Source organism: Oncorhynchus mykiss, chromosome 5, assembly GCF_013265735.2.
Source record: "Oncorhynchus mykiss isolate Arlee chromosome 5, USDA_OmykA_1.1, whole genome shotgun sequence".
NCBI lineage: Eukaryota > Metazoa > Chordata > Actinopteri > Salmoniformes > Salmonidae > Oncorhynchus > Oncorhynchus mykiss.
In genome coordinates, this window is record NC_048569.1 from 13,777,035 (window position 1) to 13,797,666 (window position 20,632).

Here is a 20,632-nt window from a genome sequence, read left to right on the forward strand (position 1 = left end):
CCCTCAGTGCCAAGCTAACCCTCAGTGCCGAGCTACCCCTCAGTGCCGAGCTACCCCTCAGTGCCGAGCTACCCCTCAGTGCCGAGTTATCCCTCAGTCCCGAGCTATCGCTCAGTCCCGAGCTATCCCTCAGTCCCGAGCTATCCCTCAGTCCCGAGCTGCCCATCAGTCCAGTGGGGTTCTGGGTGAGGACTACTAGGCCATGGTCGGCGGCGAGGGTGGACTATCCTAGGACGTGAGGAGGAGGGACTAAGACTTTGATAGAGTGGGGTCCACGTCCCGCGCCGGAGCCGCCACCATGGACAGACGCCCACCCGGACCCTCCCCTATGGTTTTTGGTGTGCGTCCGGGAGTCCGCACCTTGGGGGGGAGGTTCTGTCACGCCCTGGTCGAAGTATTTTGTGTTTATTTTCATTTATTTGGTCAGGCCAGGGTGTGGCATGGGTTTTTGTATGTGGTGTGTTGGGTTTGTAGCTTAGTGGGGTGTTCTAGTGAAGTCTATGGCTGTCTGAAGTGGTTCTCAATCAGAGGCAGGTGTTTATCGTTGTCTCTGATTGGGAACCATATTTAGGCAGCCATATTCTTTGGGTGTTTCGTGGGTGATTGTCCTTAGTGTCATTATGTCCGTGTTCCGTGTTTATGAGCACGAGAATTAGGCTGTTTTGGTTTTCGTTACGTTTATTGGTTTGTAGTTTTTGTATTGATTCGTGTTTACGTTGTGTTATTAAACATGGATCGAAATCTACACGCTGCATTTTGGTCCGACTCTCCTTCACATACAGAAAACCGTTACCAGCTGATTACATGGGCTTATTACATATAGCTGATTACATGTAACTGATTACATGTGCTTATTACATATAGCTGATTACATGTAGCTGATTACATGTGCTTATTACATATAGCTGATTACATATAGCTGATTACATGTGCTTATTACATATAGCTGATTACATGTAACTGATTACATGTAGCTGATTACATATAGCTGATTACATGTAGCTGATTACATATAGCTGATTACATGTGCTTATTACATATAGCTGATTACATGTGCTTATTACATATAGCTGATTACATGTGCTTATTACATATAGCTGATTACATGTGCTTATTACATATAGCTGATTTCTCAGTTACTCCCCAGCCCTCATCCTCTTGTATTATACTGTACACATATTATCATGTATTATGTATTATCATGCAGACTTTTTAAACAAAAGGACCAAAGAAGGGTCTCTAACCAAGATAATGTTACGGTGAGGGTCTGAGACTAGTCACAAGAGAATGGCCTGCAGTGCAGACAATACTGCCAATGAGAAAGAGAGAGAGAGAGAAAGAGACAAGCGGGAAACATTAGTTGAAATTACTAATTGCAACATGAAACCGGTTGAAATGACATAATTGTGTAATTTTTAACCCGTTTTTACCAGTTTTGCCCACCAGGAGAGTGAGGGAGAGAGAAAGAGATAGCGAACGTAAAAGAGAAGGGGGGGAATGAGAGAAAGAGAGAGGTTATCAATAATGTAAGCCTAGAGTGCTTTACGCTGTCCAACTGGCTCCACCACCCAGTGTTTGTGTGTGTGTGTGTGTGTGTGCAGGTCTTTAAAGCTCACTGGTATCGGCTGTTTCCATAGAGTTGTTTTTGTTTTGTCAGTCAGAGGGGAGCTTTTGTTCCCACCAAAGTAATTTCCTCTGGGGATCACCCACAATAGGGGAGAAAGAGAACAGGGTTGGAACACCTGCGCGCACGCACGTCAACACACACGCCCACACATGCACACACATAACACTCTAGCACAACTTTTCACACATGCACACACATAACACTCTAGCACAACTTTTCACACATGCACACACATAACACTCTAGCACAACTTTTCACACATGCACACACATACCACTCTAGCACAACTTTTCACACATGCACACACATACCACTCTAGCACACACAATACCACTCTAGCACACACATACCACTCTAGCACACACATACCACTCTAGCACACACATACCACTCTAGCACACACTTACCACTCTAGCACACACTTACCACTCTAGCACACACTTACCACTCTAGCACACACATACCACTCTAGCACACACATACCACTAGCACACACATACCACTCTAGCACACACATACCACTCTAGCACACACATACCACTCTAGCACACACATACCACTCTAGCACACACATACCACTCTAGCACACACATACCACTCTAGCGCAACTTTTCACACATGCACACACATACCACTCTAGCACACACATACCACTCTAGCACAACTTTTCACTCTAGCACACACATACCACTCTAGCACACACATACCACTCTAGCACACACATACCACTCTAGCACACACACACCACTCTAGCACACACACACCACTCTAGCACACACACACCACTCTAGCACACACACACCACTCTAGCACACACACACCACTCTAGCACACACTTACCACTCTAGCACACACATACCACTCTAGCACACACATACCACTCTAGCACACACACACCACTCTAGCACACACACACCACTCTAGCACACACACACCACTCTAGCACACACATACCACTCTAGCACACACATACCACTCTAGCACACACATACCACTCTAGCACACACATACCACTCTAGCACACACATACCACTCTAGCACACACATACCACTCTAGCACACACATACCACTCTAGCACACACACACCACTCTAGCACACACATACCACTCTAGCACAACTTTTCTAACCATCATGTTCTAAGTACTTAAATGTTTTATACTTGAAAAGCTGTTTAGATTATCCATGTATATTAATTACAGCAAAGTATGTGTTAGTTATGCAGCAGTTGAGATTTAAATGTGACTCTTTATCCTCCTGTTTTATTTCCTAATTAGTCAAGTGACCTGCCCGGCATTCCACAGTGTTCGTTACGGGTGGGATGTGTGTGTGTGCTGCTTGTGTGTGCTGTCTGTGAGTTAAACAAAAATAGCCAACTGTCAAACTTACTTAACTCACATTTAAAAAAAACTGTGCCCAATCCGGTTGCCCCTGAGCTGTCAGGGGAGGACCAATCATCACATTGCCCGCCAAGCTTGACTTACATTTCTGGCGGGCCAACGGAGCACCAGATACAGAACAGCTGGAGGCATTTTAGAGCGGGTCTCACCCTCAAATGGAAAAACATGTCTCACTGCCTACCTATTTAATAAGAGGACCTAATGTTTTTGTCTGACTTCTATTTGGGTGGTAAAGCTAGAATAATATGCTTAGGCATTATGAGAATTTTGGTCCAAAATGGATCTAACAGGTCAAAGGAAAATATTATGTTGTGTCCTGTCTTAATGTTCAAGACACACGCAATTGATATCAAATCGTTGCTGCACTGTTCACATTGTTAGTTATGCAGAGAATTTAAGATTCAAATGTGCCTCTCTCTTTACCTTCCTTTTTTTGTTTCCCAATCAGTGAAGTGAGCTGCCTGGTGTTTCACAGTTTGTTAGGTGTGTGTGTGTGTGAGTGTGTGTGAGTGTGTGTGTGTGTGTGTGTGTGTGTGTGTGTGTGTGTGTGTGGTGTGTGGTGTGTGTGTGTGTGTGTGTGTGTGTGTGTGTGTGTGTGTGTGTGTGGTGTGTGGTGTGTGGTGTGTGGTGTGTGGTGTGTGGTGTGTGTGTGTGTGTGTGTGTGTGCGAGCACAAGGGGACCTCACCTAACTATCAAACTGATTCAACTCAACTTAACGGTAGAATAATATGCTTAGGTATTATTTGAAGCTGTTCTAAGAATTTTGTTCCAAAATGGATTGGATATGTCAAAGGGAAATATTACGTTATATCCTGTTTTGATGTTCAACACACATACAATTGATACCCAAACCATTGGTACACTGTTCACAGAATGTTTTTGGTTGGAATATTATGGACGAGTACCCATATATTTGGACAGATGGAGGTTTAAGGGAACAATTATTGACCTAAAACTTTCTGGGATTCGACAGTGTTGGCTGGCTAGCATCCCACTCACCCCTCCCTTGGGAGGCATGGCCTCTGGCCCACATCCTATCCCTTGACATACTCTTAGCTTGTTTTCTTCTTGCACGCACACAAACATGTATTGTGTAACATGGGGACTAAATAGACCAGCCTGATCACTAGAAATAGGCTCTGATTTCGGACGTCTGAAAAGGTCCTGAGAACAGGGCTCATCGCAAAAATGTTAAACTATTGCCACTGGCCCGAACTCATTATGCTTTGAGGCGGAGCTCGCCCCGTGCTGTTGTGACCACTGCGCCATGGCAGTTCATAGTGCTCTACCAAGCCAGGAGAATAGATTATACTTGATGGAAACAGCATGTTGTTTTAAATTATTTTGTAGTAAGCCATCCCCAAACCTTACTCGGAATGAATACCTAAACTTAACACTTTGAGTTGTTTTCATTCTAACCCTGTAACCACGCAGATTTAATGCGTTAAAAGTAAACGTTCATCCATAAACATATCAGAATTTTGACTGTTTAACTTTAAATTTGATCCCCTACTATTACTTTGGTATCAGTGATCTTTAGTTACAAGGTTCAGAGTTAACAGGTTACAGTCAGGTGTTTTTCAAAGTGATAACAGAATGTTCTCGATCTTGTTTGTCATTACCAACAAAGCTCAATTGATATTCCAAACCATAAACACAGTAGTGATAATCCTCAAAACACATGGGTAGAAAACAGTTTCATGCACCACATTCCTGCTTTATCGTTCGAATCCTATTTCATCCCTGTCTATTCAAACTAGAATGCAAAGCTTCTGAGCTTTTATCTACTGACCTTGTTTAAAATGTGACTATGATGGCCCTTATATAACAGCACATCACTTTTCCTCCTAGGGATATAGAGAACAATGGTGTAATGTGATGCCATGCTATTCTAGTTTCTGTTTGCATTCCCCATGCAAAGCCTGTCTGTCCCTGTGGTTACAGAAGCGAGTAACAATTGTTCACCCTGTCTGTCTGTGTGTGTGTCTGTCTGTGTGTGTGTGTGTGTGTGTGAGAGACAGATTCTTTACATGTCTCCAGTTAGATTGTCTGTTTATTTGACAGGGAATACAGTGAAAGGTAACAACAAGCTGTTTCCCTCTGCTGGTGGAAGACGGCAGCAAGGATGCTAACTAGATGTAAGCTCTCGTTGAATATTTTTTTCAAAGTGTGGCACAAATGTTACAACCAACAAACATGTAATTCCACCATTTATTGCCCGTTGTATGTCAACACAGTGCAGTCTCAGTCTATATGTCAACATGTTTGATAAACATCATTGAATACATTTAAAAAGCGACATTTCTCTATTCATGGACAGTAAATTACAAAAACGTGCACGAGATTAAAGGCATTACATTTCGGGTTTTAAGTAACTGTCCAGCGTTTTCTACGAAATATGACCTACAGCTAATCGCATTAGCTCAACCGTCCCGCGGGTGAATGGCTTGGACATACCCCAACAACAGAATGGTGTGGGAGTATACCCGTCATTAGAAATGTTCATGCAAGTTGACCACTGATTGGCCTGCTCAGCGAGCCAACGTGACATCATGTTCTATGAGGAAATAGCAAGCATTTATGAAACTGTCTATTTGAGGTGGATTTTTTTTCTCCAGTTTATGCTTTGGCCACAAATACGATTATAGGACGAGTTCAAAGCCAAATAACTCGAGGTAACAGAAAAATGAATTTATAAAAGAAACTGTCCGGTGAAAATCTTACTTGTATATTGCAGTTATGAAAAAATACCCATAACCATTAAAATTATTTCCTATTAAGACAACGTAAAATCCATTTATACAGATTTCCCAAATTACTGTTGTTGGTTAGAAAATAACAATGTAAGGGTATCATTTGAGATAGAAGTTAAAAAAGTTAAGGTCAGGTTTGTCTCGCAACGGCCGTGCAACGGCCGTCTACACTGATGGCTCCTGGCAACTGCGTGGCGCGTTCGAATGGCGCCATCTATGGAAAACAATGAACTAACAAAAAACGATTCTTAGCCTTCCAAAAGAGGACAAATCATAGCAACAACCAAAGATAACAGCAACAACGTGTTTGCCCAGATAAGCACCCGTTCCTATAGAAACCTTTGGGAGTGCCGGCATACATACAGTACATATGGCTCAGACTAAAGTGTGCTTCCTTTGGTTTTCACGTTGTCATGGAAATAGCCTGGGTTGGTGATGTTGCCCGCTGGATCGTAGAACGCCACGGCGATAAACGTGCCCCGCCCACTGGTCGCCAAACCCACGCCTACTTGCTTTGAGGACTTCCAGACCATTTGAGTGAAATTACCTAGGACAAGAGTGCCACCAATCAACTGATTTTCTTTTTCAAACAAACACCAAATGCAGAAAACAATACATTTTCGGCCAGCATGTCTCACTCCTAACATTTCTTATGGACTTTAATTGTGTTTCATGTCATAGGTGTTATTGATTAGGGTAAATTCACTGCCAGGGAGCACTGTTGTTTTCCTGATTTGGAGTTTGATTAAATACTTTCACAAAATACGTTCTATATTGTACAGTGACTGTTGTGCTTAAGGTTATATATCAATAGCATTGTGTTGTTATGAGGTGTCAAGGGCACTGAACACCGTACCTGCTCCACTCTGAAAACCAGGGGATGAGAAATTATACTTCTCAATCTCCTTGTACCAAGACTCGGCCACATCTGATCCTATAATTCATATGCAAGAGAAGGACAATATATAAATGAATGCACATTTTTGGGGAATTTTACAAGCATTGTGCAGAGCCTTTTCCTGCGACCCCATACAATAACAAACCAAAGTTTTGGGCAATTGACAGAGACTTTGGATTGTCGACTACTATGTGAACATCATATCCAGTATCGGAGTTAGTTCATAATACTCATACTTCATATTGGAATTAGGCCCTTGACTTTTTACCCATTGGCCCTTATAAGTTGTATGTCAGTGCAGTGCAGGTATGTGCCTCACCAGTAGGGGTCGCTGTGCTGGAGCCAGAGCAGTAGAATATGTTCTCCCCGTGGCCTTTGCCACTATTCATCAGTGTGTTGATGCTCACCAGGTGAGCCGCCCAATCCTGGGCCTCCCTAGTGAGGGCAGGGCTTAGCACCAGAGGTAATGCCCCGTGCTGGCTCCGGTATTGGTTGAGAGACTTCAGAAGAGCCCGGCCGAACTGGCCAAGCTCATTGGCTATACAGGACATGGAGAGTTACACGGTATATTAAGTCTTTATTAATCCTTTAAAAGGTATGAGTGACACTTTGTCACCCCAACTCATAGTGCCTTCACAACAATATCACAACAATGTCGTAAACCTGTCATAAAACATCATCACAAGGTTCACATTACACGCTCTGTGATGCTGCTCACCTGACAGTGAGTTCACGGCCAACGCCTGCATTCTCGAAGTGACGACCTCCACTGGTTTATCGGTAACTTTCGACCCTTTTGGCATCACATTCTGAGCGTGGTAACCGGGGTTGCTGATGTTGCCAGCCGGTTTAAAGTGTGCCACCACGACAAGCATCCCCGTGCCACCGTTTGCCATGCCGACGCCCACCTCCTTGGAGCTACGCCACACCAGTTGTGTGAACTGCCCTGAAACAGATGAACAAAGAAAAAGAGAGGGAGAGGAAATGAAAGAAAGGGAGCGATGATTGACAATGGAGCACAATTATCACCAAATTCTTTTGGATTATCAATACGTTTAACATTGAGGAAAATATCAACGCAAGGCAGACTTTAAACATGACATGCTGTGGTCAGAGATGACCGTTTAAAGCAAGGTGTAATTTTTAGAGCTATTTTTTTAGACCCCTTTGGCGTTTACATTACAGCACATTACATTACTGTATACTCCCGAGTGGCTCCCGAGTGGCGCAGCGGTCTAAGGCACTGCATCTCAGTGCAAGAGGTGTCACTACAGTCCCTGTTTTGATTCCAGGCTCTATCACATCTGGCCATGATTGGGAGTCCCATAGGGCAGCGCACAATTTGCCCAGCGTCATCCGGGTTTGGCCGGTGTAGGCCGTCATTGTAAATAAGAATTTGTTCTTAACTGACTTGCCTAGTTAAATAAAGGTTACATTTCTTTTTTTATAAAAAAAAATACTTGTCTTCTACTTTTAATGCTGAAAGGTTTACCTGTTTTGTCCTGATGTCCTGTTTTGGAGAAGTCATAGTTCTCCTCTTGTTTGTACCAGGCGTCCACCACCTCTTGACCTTATCAGATGAGATTAGATCAGATTAGATGAAAAATGTGCACATCTTGAGGGATCCCCTGGGAATGTACTTATTGAGAAAGAAGTGGATGTTCAGCCGGCAGATCCAAAGGTTAGGCAGATCCAATGGTTAGGCATATCTAAAGGTTAGGCATATCCAAAGGTTAGGCATATCCAATGGTTAGGCATATCCAAAGGTTAGGCATATCCAAAGGTTAGGCATATCTAAAGGTTAGGCATATCCAAAGGTTAGGCATATCTAAAGGTTAGACATATCTAAGGGTTAGGCATATCCAAAGGTTAGGCATATCCAAAGGTTAGGCATATCCAAAGGTTAGGCATATCCAAAGGTTAGGCATAGGGTTCGAAATTAGTTAGGGTTAGGATTAAGGTTAGGCTTGGAGGGATGGGGTTGGTGAGGTTAGCGTCAACGTTAAGGTTATGGTAAGGGTTAAGGTTAGGCATATCCAAAGGTTAGGCATATCCAATGGTTAGGCATATCCAAAGGTTAGGCATATCCAAAGGTTAGGCATAGGGTTCGAAATTGGTTAGGGTTAGGATTAAGGTTAGGCTTGGAGGGATGGGGTTGGTGAGGTTAGCGTCAACGTTAAGGTTATGGTAAGGGTTAAGGTTAGGCATATCCAAAGGTTAGGCATATCCAATGGTTAGGCATATCCAAAGGTTAGGCATATCCAAAGGTTAGGCATATCTAAAGGTTAGACATATCTAAAGGTTAGGCATATCCAAAGGTTAGGCATATCCAAAGGTTAGGCATATCCAAAGGTTAGGCATAGGGTTCGAAATTGGTTAGGGTTAGGATTAAGGTTAGGCTTGGAGGGATGGGGTTGGTGAGGTTAGCGTCAACGTTAAGGTTATGGTAAGGGTTAAGGTTAGGCATAGGGTTAGCGATCCCCATCCGGAACCATTCAAAATATGCCCGCCGTATGTACTGCCTATTGAGATATCCCTGTCCCTGCAGACCATCCGTCCTCCTGGTTCTCCCTACCCGTAGCAGTGATGCCCGCTGACCCCGTCTTGGCCCAGATATTTTCACCATGGGGGGAGGAGGAGTTCTTCAGCACCCGCTCTCCCAGTAGAGTTTCTGCCCATGCCTGCGCCCCCTGACTCAGGGCTGGGTCCAGTGTGAGGGCTGGGGCTCCGTGTGCCATCCGCTGGTTGTTACATGCCCGTAGGAAGTCTCTGTGGAACTGGCCCAGGTCTTAGAGCAAGCAGACAGACAGACAGATGGATGGATGGACTGCACATTAAGTTAAAATACTTGTTCCAACTCCTAACGACCGAGACACTTGCGATGACTTGAAAGGATTGTATGGCTGTAAGATTTATGGCCAAAATTCAGAGGGCAAAATTGGGCCTACTACCTATCCAATATTATTATGTTATCTTTACATAATGGGAGACATTTACTGAAAATTCATTTAAAACATCTCACCAGTGCCGTTCGCCTGAGGAGGGGCCTTATATGCAGGTGAAGAGGATCTGGCAATTTTAGATTGGGGTACACTCAGGCCCCCTCCTTCTCCGGCTGTAGGAAAGAAAATATATTTGTCAGTTGAGAGATTGAGGTATCCGATGCTGTGTCATACAATGGGTTCATTCAGAAATACCTAGTTTATCTTTAGTAGTTGCTTATTTCCCGAGAGACAATCGTAACTGGGCTGTTGTATGGGATTTAAATCTAATTGTCTTTTTCAATTTTTGTTCACCAATCATTGCAACCAGCCAGGATGTAAAATGGCTGTTTTGTAGATTTGTGAACATATCAAAATACTTAAACTTACATGCAAAATACCTGCTGTTAACTTTTAAATGATTGTAATGAATTATCCAAAGAGAGTATAAAGATTTTACCTGTGGGGAAACATTTGGGGGCTCTAGAGGTGGAGCTACCCAGTGGTAGGACATTCTTCTCAAAGAAGCCCGCGTTGCACATGTTGCCAGCTGGGTGGTACTGGCCCACTACAAAGATTGTTTGCCCATCTGTGGCCAGGCCCACACCTACCTCACTGCAGTCCTTCCAAACCACCTGGGTGAAGTGACCTGGAAACAACAGCAGGGGCCACTGTTAGTATAGAAGTCAGTATATGTATACGCTCAGTATGTCGAGGATGGAGAGCAACAGGTACTGTAGGAGGCCTATTTGGACACTGTTAGTGATTGGAAATAGAGTCAGATGTGGTCTATGAAATGAATCCAAATAAACGGGTGATTCATTAGCAAGGTTAAACTCCAGAAATTACTTTTTTTAAATTGTGGTGGCAGTAAAAATCTAATCAAATCAAATGTTATTTGTCACATACACATGGTTAGCAGATGTTAATGCGAGTGTAGCGAAATGCTTGTGCTTCCAGTTCCGACAATGCAGTACACACCTGTCTTACCCTAGATTCTGCAGATTGTGTATCTCACCTGTACCGGAGCTGAAGCCAGGTTTATTGAAGTGGTAATCTTTGATTTCACTGTACCAACTGTCCACTGCATCCTTCCCTTTAAAATGCATTCAGAAAAATATAAAAAGCAGAACCAATTTGTTATCAAATGAGCATTCAGGAAAATGATCCACTCAAAATCAGTCTGCATATGCTAGTTAATAAGTGGAGAGGATAAGTTGTTTACACAATATCCACTGTAGGCTCTATTCAATACTGTACTTTCCACTAGTTGAGCTCTGCTGCATATTCTGTTACGCAGGGCGGAGCAGGTGAACCCAAGTGCAGACTCAGACGAGGAGACAGGGATAAGGTAACTAAGGTATTTATTGAAAAGCTTGGGGGGAGATGGGGTGCAGGCCAGGGGAAGCTCAGGCGGGTATGTAGGGGCAGGGTATGTAGTTCCGGAGCAGAATCCAAGTAAGCAGTAGAGCAGGGAAGCAGGACTGACAAGACGAGGGACTGGAGGCAGGGACCAGAGGCAGAGTGGACGGAACTGTAGCAGAGCGAAAAGCAGCGTCAGGCTAGGGAAAACCATGCACAACAGGATAACAAGCACTATGCAGGGACAAACAGCTTGACCCGCAGAGTGACTGAGCAGAGACTACAAACTGGCAGTGTGGCAATGGCAGGGCTGAGTATTTGTAGAGGCCTTGATTATGGAACAGATTGCAGCTGGTGGGGATCTGCTCTGCCTCCAGCACACCTGTCTCCACTCACACAATCACATACACACAGAGAGCGAGAGAGAGGGAGAGAGCACTAGGGGATGGGTGGCAAGTTAGGGAGACACAGGATGAGAAGTAAAGGGCATGGCAGGAGCAGATGTAACATATTAAAAGTATTGCACAATAAAGAATGTATTAGATTTTCTTTCTTTTTTTTTCTTTTTTTCTGACATATGCTCACCAACAGGTTTTTTGGGGGTTGAGCTGTATGCATAGTAAAGGTTTTCTCCGTGATTGGTGGAGCTGTGCTTCAGGCTTTTGATTGACAGAAGATGGTCTGCCCATTTCTGGGCGGAGTTACACAGGTCTCTGCTCAGAGCTAGGGGCGGGGCACCATGCTTCCTGCGATAGTCATTATGAGCATCCACAAACTCCCTCTCAAAACCACAGTCTGGAAGACAGACAGACAGACAGACACACACACACACACACACACACACACACACACACACACACAAAAGTTAACCGGTATTACAGATTGTGGTGTCCAATTACTATAACTAAGCAGTAAAACTATTTTTAAAACATCCCTCACAGCTACAGTTAGACTGAAATCATTTTGATATTTTCCCTCAAAATCATTAATCTTTAAACTTCTTTACAGTTCAAAGGAAAATATGAATTCCTTCAAGGTACAACTATATTGAAGTTATGTTTGATTGAGGTTAGCTAACAGAATAACAAGACTAGTTAATGATGTAGCTAGTAAATAGGGTTGTCTATGAAAAGCCAAAAAAAGGAGGGACAAAAATAAATCCTTTGGCATAGAGAACAATAATGTCTGATGTAGCGGAATGATAGTGAAAAAATAATTACTCACCTGTCATTGTTTTGTTCTTCCGCTGAACTGCAACAGAGACGAGAGTCAACATTAGTATTTATCGTGCCAGATTATCTGTTGGAATGTATCATGTAGTAGTTTGTTTGAAGGCTTGACACCACAGTAATTGTTGAGTTTACTTGTGTTTCATACCATGCATTTCATCCTGTATCCTTTGGTCTCACTATTGAGTGTGTGTGACAACATAAGTGATCATTCAAAACACTTGCTTGATACATCAGACATTTGCAAATGTACATTTATGGGGAAATCATACATTTTACAAAAAAATGTACATTATTGGTATCCTTGAGCAGGGGAAAAGTAAATATTCAAAATATGTGATAACTCTTCACTAAAAGGAAATACTGAACAGTCCATATCGATATACAGCACCAGTCGAAACTTTGGGCACACCTATTCATTCCAGGGATTTTCTACATCGTAGAATAATAGTAAAGACATCAGAACTATGAAATAACACATATGGAATCATGTAGTAACCAAAAAAGTGTCAAACAAATCAAAATATATTTTAGATTTTAGATTCTTCAAAGTAGCCACCCTTTGCCTTGATGACAGCTTTACACACGCTTGACATTCTCTCAACCAGCTTCATGAGGTAGTCACCTGGAATGCATTTCAATTAACAGGTGTTCCTTGTTAATTTGTGGAATTTCTTTCCTTCTTAATGCGTTTGAGCCTATCAGTTGTGTTGTGACAAGGTAGGGGTGGTATATAGAAGATAGCCCTATTTGGTAAAAGACCAAGTCCATATTATGGCAAGAACAGCTCAAATAAACAAAGACAAATGACAGTCCATCATTACTTTAAGACATGAAGGTCAGTCAAATCGGAAAATTTCATGAACTTTTAAAGTTCTTCAAGTGCAGTCGCAAAACCATCAAGCACTGTGATGAAACTGACTCTCATGAGGACCGCCACAGGAAAGGAAGACCTAGAGTTACCTCTGCTGCAGAGGATAAGTTCATTAGAGTTACCAGCCTCAGAAATTGCAACCCAAATAAATGCTTCACAGAGTTCAAGTAACAGACACATCTCAACAGCAACTGTTCAGAGGAGACTGCGTGAATCAGGCCTTCATGGTCGAATTGCTGCAAAGAAACCACTACTAAAGGACACCAATAATAAGAAGAGACTTGCTTGGGCCAAGAAATACGAGCAATGGACAGTAGACCGGTGGAAATCTGTCCTTTGGTCTGATAAGTCCAAATGTGAGATTTTTGGTTCCAACTGCCGTGTCTTTGTGAGACACAGAGTAGGTGAACGGATGATCTCTGCATATGTAATTCCCACTGTGAAGCATGGAGGAGGTGTGATGGTGTGGGGGTGCTTTGCTGGTGACACTGTCTGTGATTTATTTAGAATTCAAGGCACACTTAAGCAGCATGGCAACCACACTATTTTGCAGCGATACGCAATACCATCTGGTTTGTGCTTAGTGGAACTATCATTTGTTTTTCAACAGGACAATGACCCAACACACCTCCAGGCTGTGTAAGGGCTATTTGACCAAGAAGGAGAGTGATGTAGTGCTGCATCAGATGACCTGGCCTTTACAATCACCCGACCTCAACCCAATTGAGATAGTTTGGGATGAGTTGGACCGCAGAGTGGAGGAAAAACAGCCAACAAGTGCTCAGCATATGGGGGAACTCCTTCAAGACAGTTGGAAAAGCATTCCAGGTGAAGCTGGTTGAGAGAATGCCAAGAGTGTGCAAAGCTGTCATAAAGGCAAAAGGTGGCTTCTTTTTGAAGAATCTAAAATCTAAAATATATTTTGATTTGTGTAACCCTTTTTTGGTTACGACATGGTTCCATTTGTGTTATTTCATCGTTTTGATGTCCTCACTATTTTCTGCAATGTAGAAAATAGTACAACTAAAGAAATGAGTAAGTAGGTGTGTCCAAACTTTTGACTAGTACTGTATATCTTAATTGATATATGGTGCTTGGTTTTGGACCATATTACAGACCTAGACTAATTGATTTTTGTTATTTGTGTGACAGCCTGAGATCCCTCCAAAGTCTCTTGCTTATTGCTAGAGTGAGTCACCACTTAGCCCACCACCCTCTAGACAACCATCGACATTCACTCAACCATATTCACACACACACACACACACACACACACACACACACACACACACACACACACACACACACACACAATGCCACCACCCTATACAGTAACCTTCCCTATAGTTCTGTTGAGCATTAGACTGCTTCCCCCTCAGCATCTGCCTGTCCACACGTCACTTATCATAGTCAAAAGATTAATGCTCCTCTTCCTGTTACCCTCCTCTTAACCCTCCATGCCTCAATTAGAGTGCCTCTAGACCAGCTGATCAATTCAATTGTTGGAGAATTGCCAGAGAAATTGGATTAGCCCAGTGTTGTGGGTCTGAATGAATGGTACGAGTATTTTCTCGACTGACATGCTCTATAGTCTGGCATCACTACAGTCCCTATCTGTTTTTAGAGCTTAGTGGGCAACGTATGAATTTTTTTAAATAAAGATTTTCTAACTATCATTATTATCTACACTCTTAGAAGTAAAGGTGCTTGGAAGAACCTTTTGGGTTGCCACACTGGCGGAACCTTTCCGGTTGAAAAATGTTCCTTGTGGAACCCCACTGAAAGGGTCTTCAAGGAACCCCTGTGTAGAAGTTCAAACGGGAATCTTTTTGTGATGGGAGGGGTTCAATTTGGAACCTTTTTTTAATAATATATTGTAGAGGTGGCAGATTGGAGATGTGGCTTTTTGGAGGCATGGCTTTCAGATAGTTATTTCTGGTCACCCGTAAATGTAATTCCTGTTCATCATGTTAAGTTTGTACACTGCAAATTAGAATGTTCCCTGAATATTTATGCATATTACATATTCTAATACAATATTAATCATACTAACATTGCTGATTATATACAGTAATAAAGTGGTAACTATTCCAACTTGGGGATTTGCACAGACTCTTGAGGAACATATACACCTCTGTTATCCTCATTGAAGCTAAAACACTGTTAGTGTTCAACCTTAACATGTGGCGACGATACAACATAACAGACGATTAAGAACTACATTTACTCAAAAAGATTTAGCTTAAAGCCATGCCCCTACTAAGCCACACCTCCACTCCAGGGATCCGACAGGAACCCACTGCTACATTGAACCAATAAAGATTCCTCCAAGAATCCCTCAAATAACCGAAGGTGAAAATATGAACCATTGACTAGCAATGGTTCCTTGAGGATCTCCAGGGTTCCTCAAGTCACCACTAATCCTAAGAGTGTACCTGGATTGTTATTACTGTATTTTCATTAGCAGTAGTGGTAGAAGTAGTGGTAGTAGTGGTAGTGGTTGTAGTAGTGGTAGAAGTAGTGGTGGTAGTAGTAGTAGTAGTGGTAGTGGTTGTAGTAGTGGTAGTGGTTGTAGAAGTAGTGGTGGTAGTAGTAGTAGTAGTAGTAGTAGTAGTAGTGGTAGTGGTAGTAGTAATAGCAGCAGTGGTAGAAGTAGTGGTGGTAGTAGTAGTAGTAGTGGTAATGGTTGTAGTAGTGGTAGTGGTTGTAGTAGTGATAGAAGTAGTAGTAGTGGTGGTAGTGGTAGTAGTAGTGGTAGTGGTTGTAGTAGTGGTAGAAGTAGTGGTGGTAGTAGTAGTGGTAGTGGTAGTAGTAATAGCAGTAGTGGTAGAAGTAGTGGTGGTAGTAGTGGTAGTAGTAGTAGTGGTGGTAGTGGTAGTAGTAATAGCAGCAGTGGTAGAAGTAGTGGTGGTAGTAGTAGTAGTAGTGGTAGTGGTTGTAGTAGTGGTGGTAGAAGTAGTGATAGAAGTAGTAGTAGTGGTGGTAGTGGTAGTGGTAGTAGTAGTGGTAGTGGTTGTAGTAGTGGTAGAAGTAGTGGTGGTAGTAGTAGTAGTAGTAGTAGTGGTAGTGGTTGTAGTAGTGGTAGAAGTAGTGGTGGTAGTAGTAGTAGTAGTGGTAGTGGTTGTAGTAGTGGTGGTAGAAGTAGTGATAGAAGTAGTAGTAGTGGTGGTAGTGGTAGTAGTAGTGGTAATGGTTGTAGTAGTGATAGAAGTAGTAGTAGTGGTGGTAGTGGTAGTAGTAGTGGTAGTGGTTGTAGTAGTGGTAGAAGTAGTGGTGGTAGTAGTAGTGGTAGTGGTAGTAGTAATAGCAGTAGTGGTAGAAGTAGTGGTGGTAGTAGTGGTAGTAGTAGTAGTGGTGGTAGTGGTAGTAGTAATAGCAGCAGTGGTAGAAGTAGTGGTGGTAGTAGTAGTAGTAGTGGTAGTGGTTGTAGTAGTGGTGGTAGAAGTAGTGATAGAAGTAGTAGTAGTGGTGGTAGTGGTAGTGGTAGTAGTAGTGGTAGTGGTTGTAGTAGTGGTAGAAGTAGTGGTGGTAGTAGTAGTAGTAGTAGTAGTGGTAGTGGTTGTAGTAGTGGTAGAAGTAGTGGTGGTAGTAGTAGTAGTAGTGGTAGTGGTTGTAGTAGTGGTGGTAGAAGTAGTGATAGAAGTAGTAGTAGTGGTGGTAGTGGTAGTGGTAGTAGTAGTGGTAGTGGTTGTAGTAGTGGTAGAAGTAGTGGTGGTAGTAGTAGTAGTAGTAGTAGTAGTAGTAGTAGTAGTGGTAGTGGTAGTGGTTGTAGTAGTGGTAGAAGTAGTGGTGGTAGTAGTAGTAGTAGTAGTGGTAGTGGTTGTAGTAGTGGTAGAAGTAGTGGTGGTAGTAGTAGTAGAAGTGGTAGTGGTAGAAGTAGTGGTGGTAGTAGTAGTAGTAGTGGTAGTGGTTGTAGTAGTGGTGGTAGAAGTAGTGGTAGAAGTAGTAGTAGTGGTGGTAGTAGTAGTAGTAGTAGTCATGGTCATGGAAGTAGTAGTAGTAGTGGTAATGGTAGTGGTAGCAGCAGTGGCAGTAGTCATGGTCGTGGGGGTGGTAGTAGTAGTAGTGGTAGTGGTAGAAGTAGTAGTGGTAGAAGTAGTAGTAGTAGTAGTACTGGTAGTGGTAATAGTAGTGGTAGAAGTAGTAGTGATAGAAGTAGTAGTAGTAGTAGTATTGGTAGTGGTAGTAGTAGTGGTAGTAGTATTAGTAGCAGTCATGGTCAAGGTAGTAGTGGTAGTGGTAGTAGTAGTGGTAGTAGTAGTAGTAGCAGTCATGGTCAAGGTAGTAGTGGTAGTGGTAGCAGCAGTGGCAGTAATAGTAGTAATAGTATCTGATTTCACAAACCAACTTCTTTACTTCCATTGGAAATGGAAAAGCTTCAACACAATGTCCAATAGCCAAAGATGAAAGTAACCGAACACCATTATGCTTGCCATGCGGAATCGAAGAACAAAATAAATACGTGAACTTTACACGATTGTCTTTCATCTTGCAGAGTACAAGCTTTGACTACTAGAGAGCTTCACACACCCAATATTTTGTATTTTTTTTTATTAGAGGTAGTCACTGTTTTTGCCTAACATAATAATAATTTGTTTACAAAAATATTGAAGATAAAAACTTAATGACATAAGCACTTTTAGGTTGTGCAATACCAACTGCTAATATGTGTTTGTCACTGGTATCCCGGTACTATTGTATAATTACTATATTCTGTATTGGTAAAATATATTCTCAAGCCCTGGCGGCAAAATACACTCTTACTGCATGATTACATGATTACATGTTTAATTGAATTGATTTTCCAATTTTTGCCATGTATGTACTTTGTAATTAACTAAATGTACTCATATTTCATTTAACATTATTATTTACATATTTTTATTTAGATTTATATTTCACTCACAGTAAATCTAAGACATGCAGTCAGTCTAAAATACATTTCCAGCAAGTATAATAGCCTCATGCAGTGCTAGAGGCGTCACTATAGACCCTGGTTCGATCCCGGGCTGTATCACAACCAGACGTGATCAGGAGTCCCATAGGGCGGCTCACAATTGGCCCATCATCGTCCGGGTTAGGGGAGGGTTAGGCTGGGACAGGTTGTCATTGTAAAGAAGAATTTGTTCTTAACTGATTGCCTAGTTAAATAAAGGTTACATAAAAAATGTAAATGCGTACCTTATTAAGATTCCCAGTGATACACCACTTCCTCCTCTGTCTCGCTATCTCTTTTTCTCTCTTGTTGTTTCACTGATCTCTCCCTCTCTCTCTGTTCATTGCTGTGTGTGGTGATAGCGCAGTCCTATATGTACAGCAGGACAACCCATCCTCCATTCCATCGAAGGAGAGATTCCATATAAGAGGTATCGGCATTTACCAATAAATTAATACAAAAGAACACACACACACACACACACACACACACACACACACACACACACACTAGATGCATACACGCAAATAATTGAATTGCTCATCTATTTAAACTGTACAACATCCCAAGAAGAAATCTGCCTTCATTCTCCTTCATACAAGCTCTAACCTGCAGCATGAGTTCTATGCTGTTTCTTGTCTGTGTTGTCACTCTTACAATAGGAATTCCATCTCACTGACGATTATGTTGATAATGTTCTAGCTTGGTGATGGAAAACTTACTACAAACTGTCATTGTAGGAATCTGGAAAAGCAACACATTACCATGTATAGCTGCATAGCTGAATATTTATAACATAATCTTAACTAGTTATTGGTCATTTTAATTTGGGTGTGACTGACAGAAAACAACCTAATAACTGAGTGCATTTATATAGCACTTTTCCAGATACTCAAAGTGCTGGAAGGGGGAAACTCACCTCTTCCACCACCAATGTGTAGCACCCTAAGGTGATGCACGGCTACAATTTGTGCCAGAACGCTCACAGCACTTAAGCTATCAGGTGGAGAGGTGAGGAGAGATATATTCCAATTGGGAATCAGGGGGATGATTAGTTGGCCATGATGGAAATGATCCGGTTCGGGAATTTAGCGAGGACACCAGGGTTAACATCCCTACTCTTGCGATAAGTGCAATGTTTTTTTTTATGACCATAGAGAGTCAGTACACTCGTTTAACGTCCCATTCGAAAGGCGGGTGAAACAAAACACAACACAACAACACAACCACACCGACAAACAAACACTACCACAGAAACAAACAGTACAACCATACAGTGAACAACAGTTAAGAAACGAAACAATGCCCTATTATTTGTGCCAGAACGGAGAGGTGAGGAGTGATACAGTATATTCCAGAGTAAAGTGCTTGGAATTGACACCAATCTCTTCAATGTGGTCAAGCAAGTATGGGGAAATGTGTGCAAGGTATTATGTTTAAGGAAGTGCTTTGTGAGCGTGCACACCAAGAACACTTAACATTCATCAAACTACCAACATATAAAACCAACAACCAATAGAAATTATAGTACGCCTTTAAAATACATGCCCAAAGTCAATTCTAACCATGTCACTGGTCTGTCCATACTGCTTACAAGGTAAGTAGACAAATAAGAAACGTTGTAATTTAGGTGAATGTGCAATGGTATGTAACTGTGTTTGGGTTTGTTTTGTGTGTTCCATGTTGTACATTTCTATTAAAATGTTCACTACCATCGATCTATACAGGATCTAACAACTTCCTGACAGGAAACTGGAAATGAGTGACTCAAATTTGTAATAGCGCATCTCTTTATGCAGACTGAAGATTATGTTTGACTTATGTTATCTGGTACACTCAAGGCTTACTATCTAGGTTAACATGGGTGCATAACAGTGGCATAAAGTCTTTGGTGAATTTCACATTGAAATGTTAAGCTTATATACACCAGATTTACCATCTCTGACTCACTGGGATGTTAACTCATCAACCCAGAATGAAACTCAGACTGTTGTGAAAATGGATATCAGTTTTGATCTGCCATCAGTTTTTAATCTGGCATCTAACATCAACCAGACATTCCTTCAACGAGGTTATACCTTGAAGGAATTATATTTTTCTTGGAACTGTCACACACACAGTAAACAAGTTACAGATTAACGATTGCAGGGAAAAGATGAAGTTATTTGAGACAGCCCTAGGGGTGTTTTTAATTGTTAAACAGTAGTTTATCACACCCTGTCATACCGGTTACATTTGTGTGTGTGTGTGTGTGTATGTGTGTGTGTGTGTGTGTGTGTGTGTGTGTGTGTGTGTGTGTGTATTAATGCTGATGTAGAAGTAATTCATATCTGCAAGGTGTGTTGGAGACCTCTCACCTGCAAATCGGAGGGCCATGTTGACACTGCAGCCTCAGCTTGGTCCTTTTGGGTGGGAGTAAAGTGTAGTGAATTATATTGAGATTTCTTTTGCACCCTACATCTAGAGAGTACACTCATCTGACACACAGGAAGGAAGCTGTGTCACCACTTGCGAACGTTCCTCTATTGTTCATAGCAACACACCGCAAAATGTAAACAAGAAAACAACACAC

At 42.1% G+C, this 20,632-nt stretch overlaps 1 protein-coding gene across 2 annotated transcripts; it reads right to left on the minus strand.

Annotated features, from left to right (window-relative positions):
- Positions 1–5,062: 5,062 nt before the first annotated feature.
- glipr2 (GLI pathogenesis-related 2) lies at positions 5,063–20,622 on the minus strand. Of its 2 annotated transcripts, none has more exons than XM_036976829.1 (12): positions 20,418–20,622; positions 12,246–12,272; positions 11,607–11,816; positions 10,678–10,755; positions 10,120–10,308; positions 9,701–9,793; positions 9,254–9,466; positions 8,171–8,248; positions 7,397–7,624; positions 6,998–7,216; positions 6,637–6,714; positions 5,063–6,327 (listed from the first exon to the last, which is right to left on the minus strand). In XM_036976829.1, the coding sequence occupies exons 1-12, from the start codon at positions 20,434–20,436 to the stop codon at positions 6,161–6,163; spliced, it is 1,599 nt and encodes a 532-aa protein (XP_036832724.1). In that variant the 5' UTR covers positions 20,437–20,622; the 3' UTR covers positions 5,063–6,160. The 2 variants fall into 2 exon arrangements, with proteins under 2 accessions (XP_036832724.1, XP_036832725.1); XM_036976830.1 differs by lacking the exon at positions 20,418–20,622 and adding an exon at positions 18,306–18,539.
- Between the last annotated feature and the right edge of the window lie 10 nt (positions 20,623–20,632).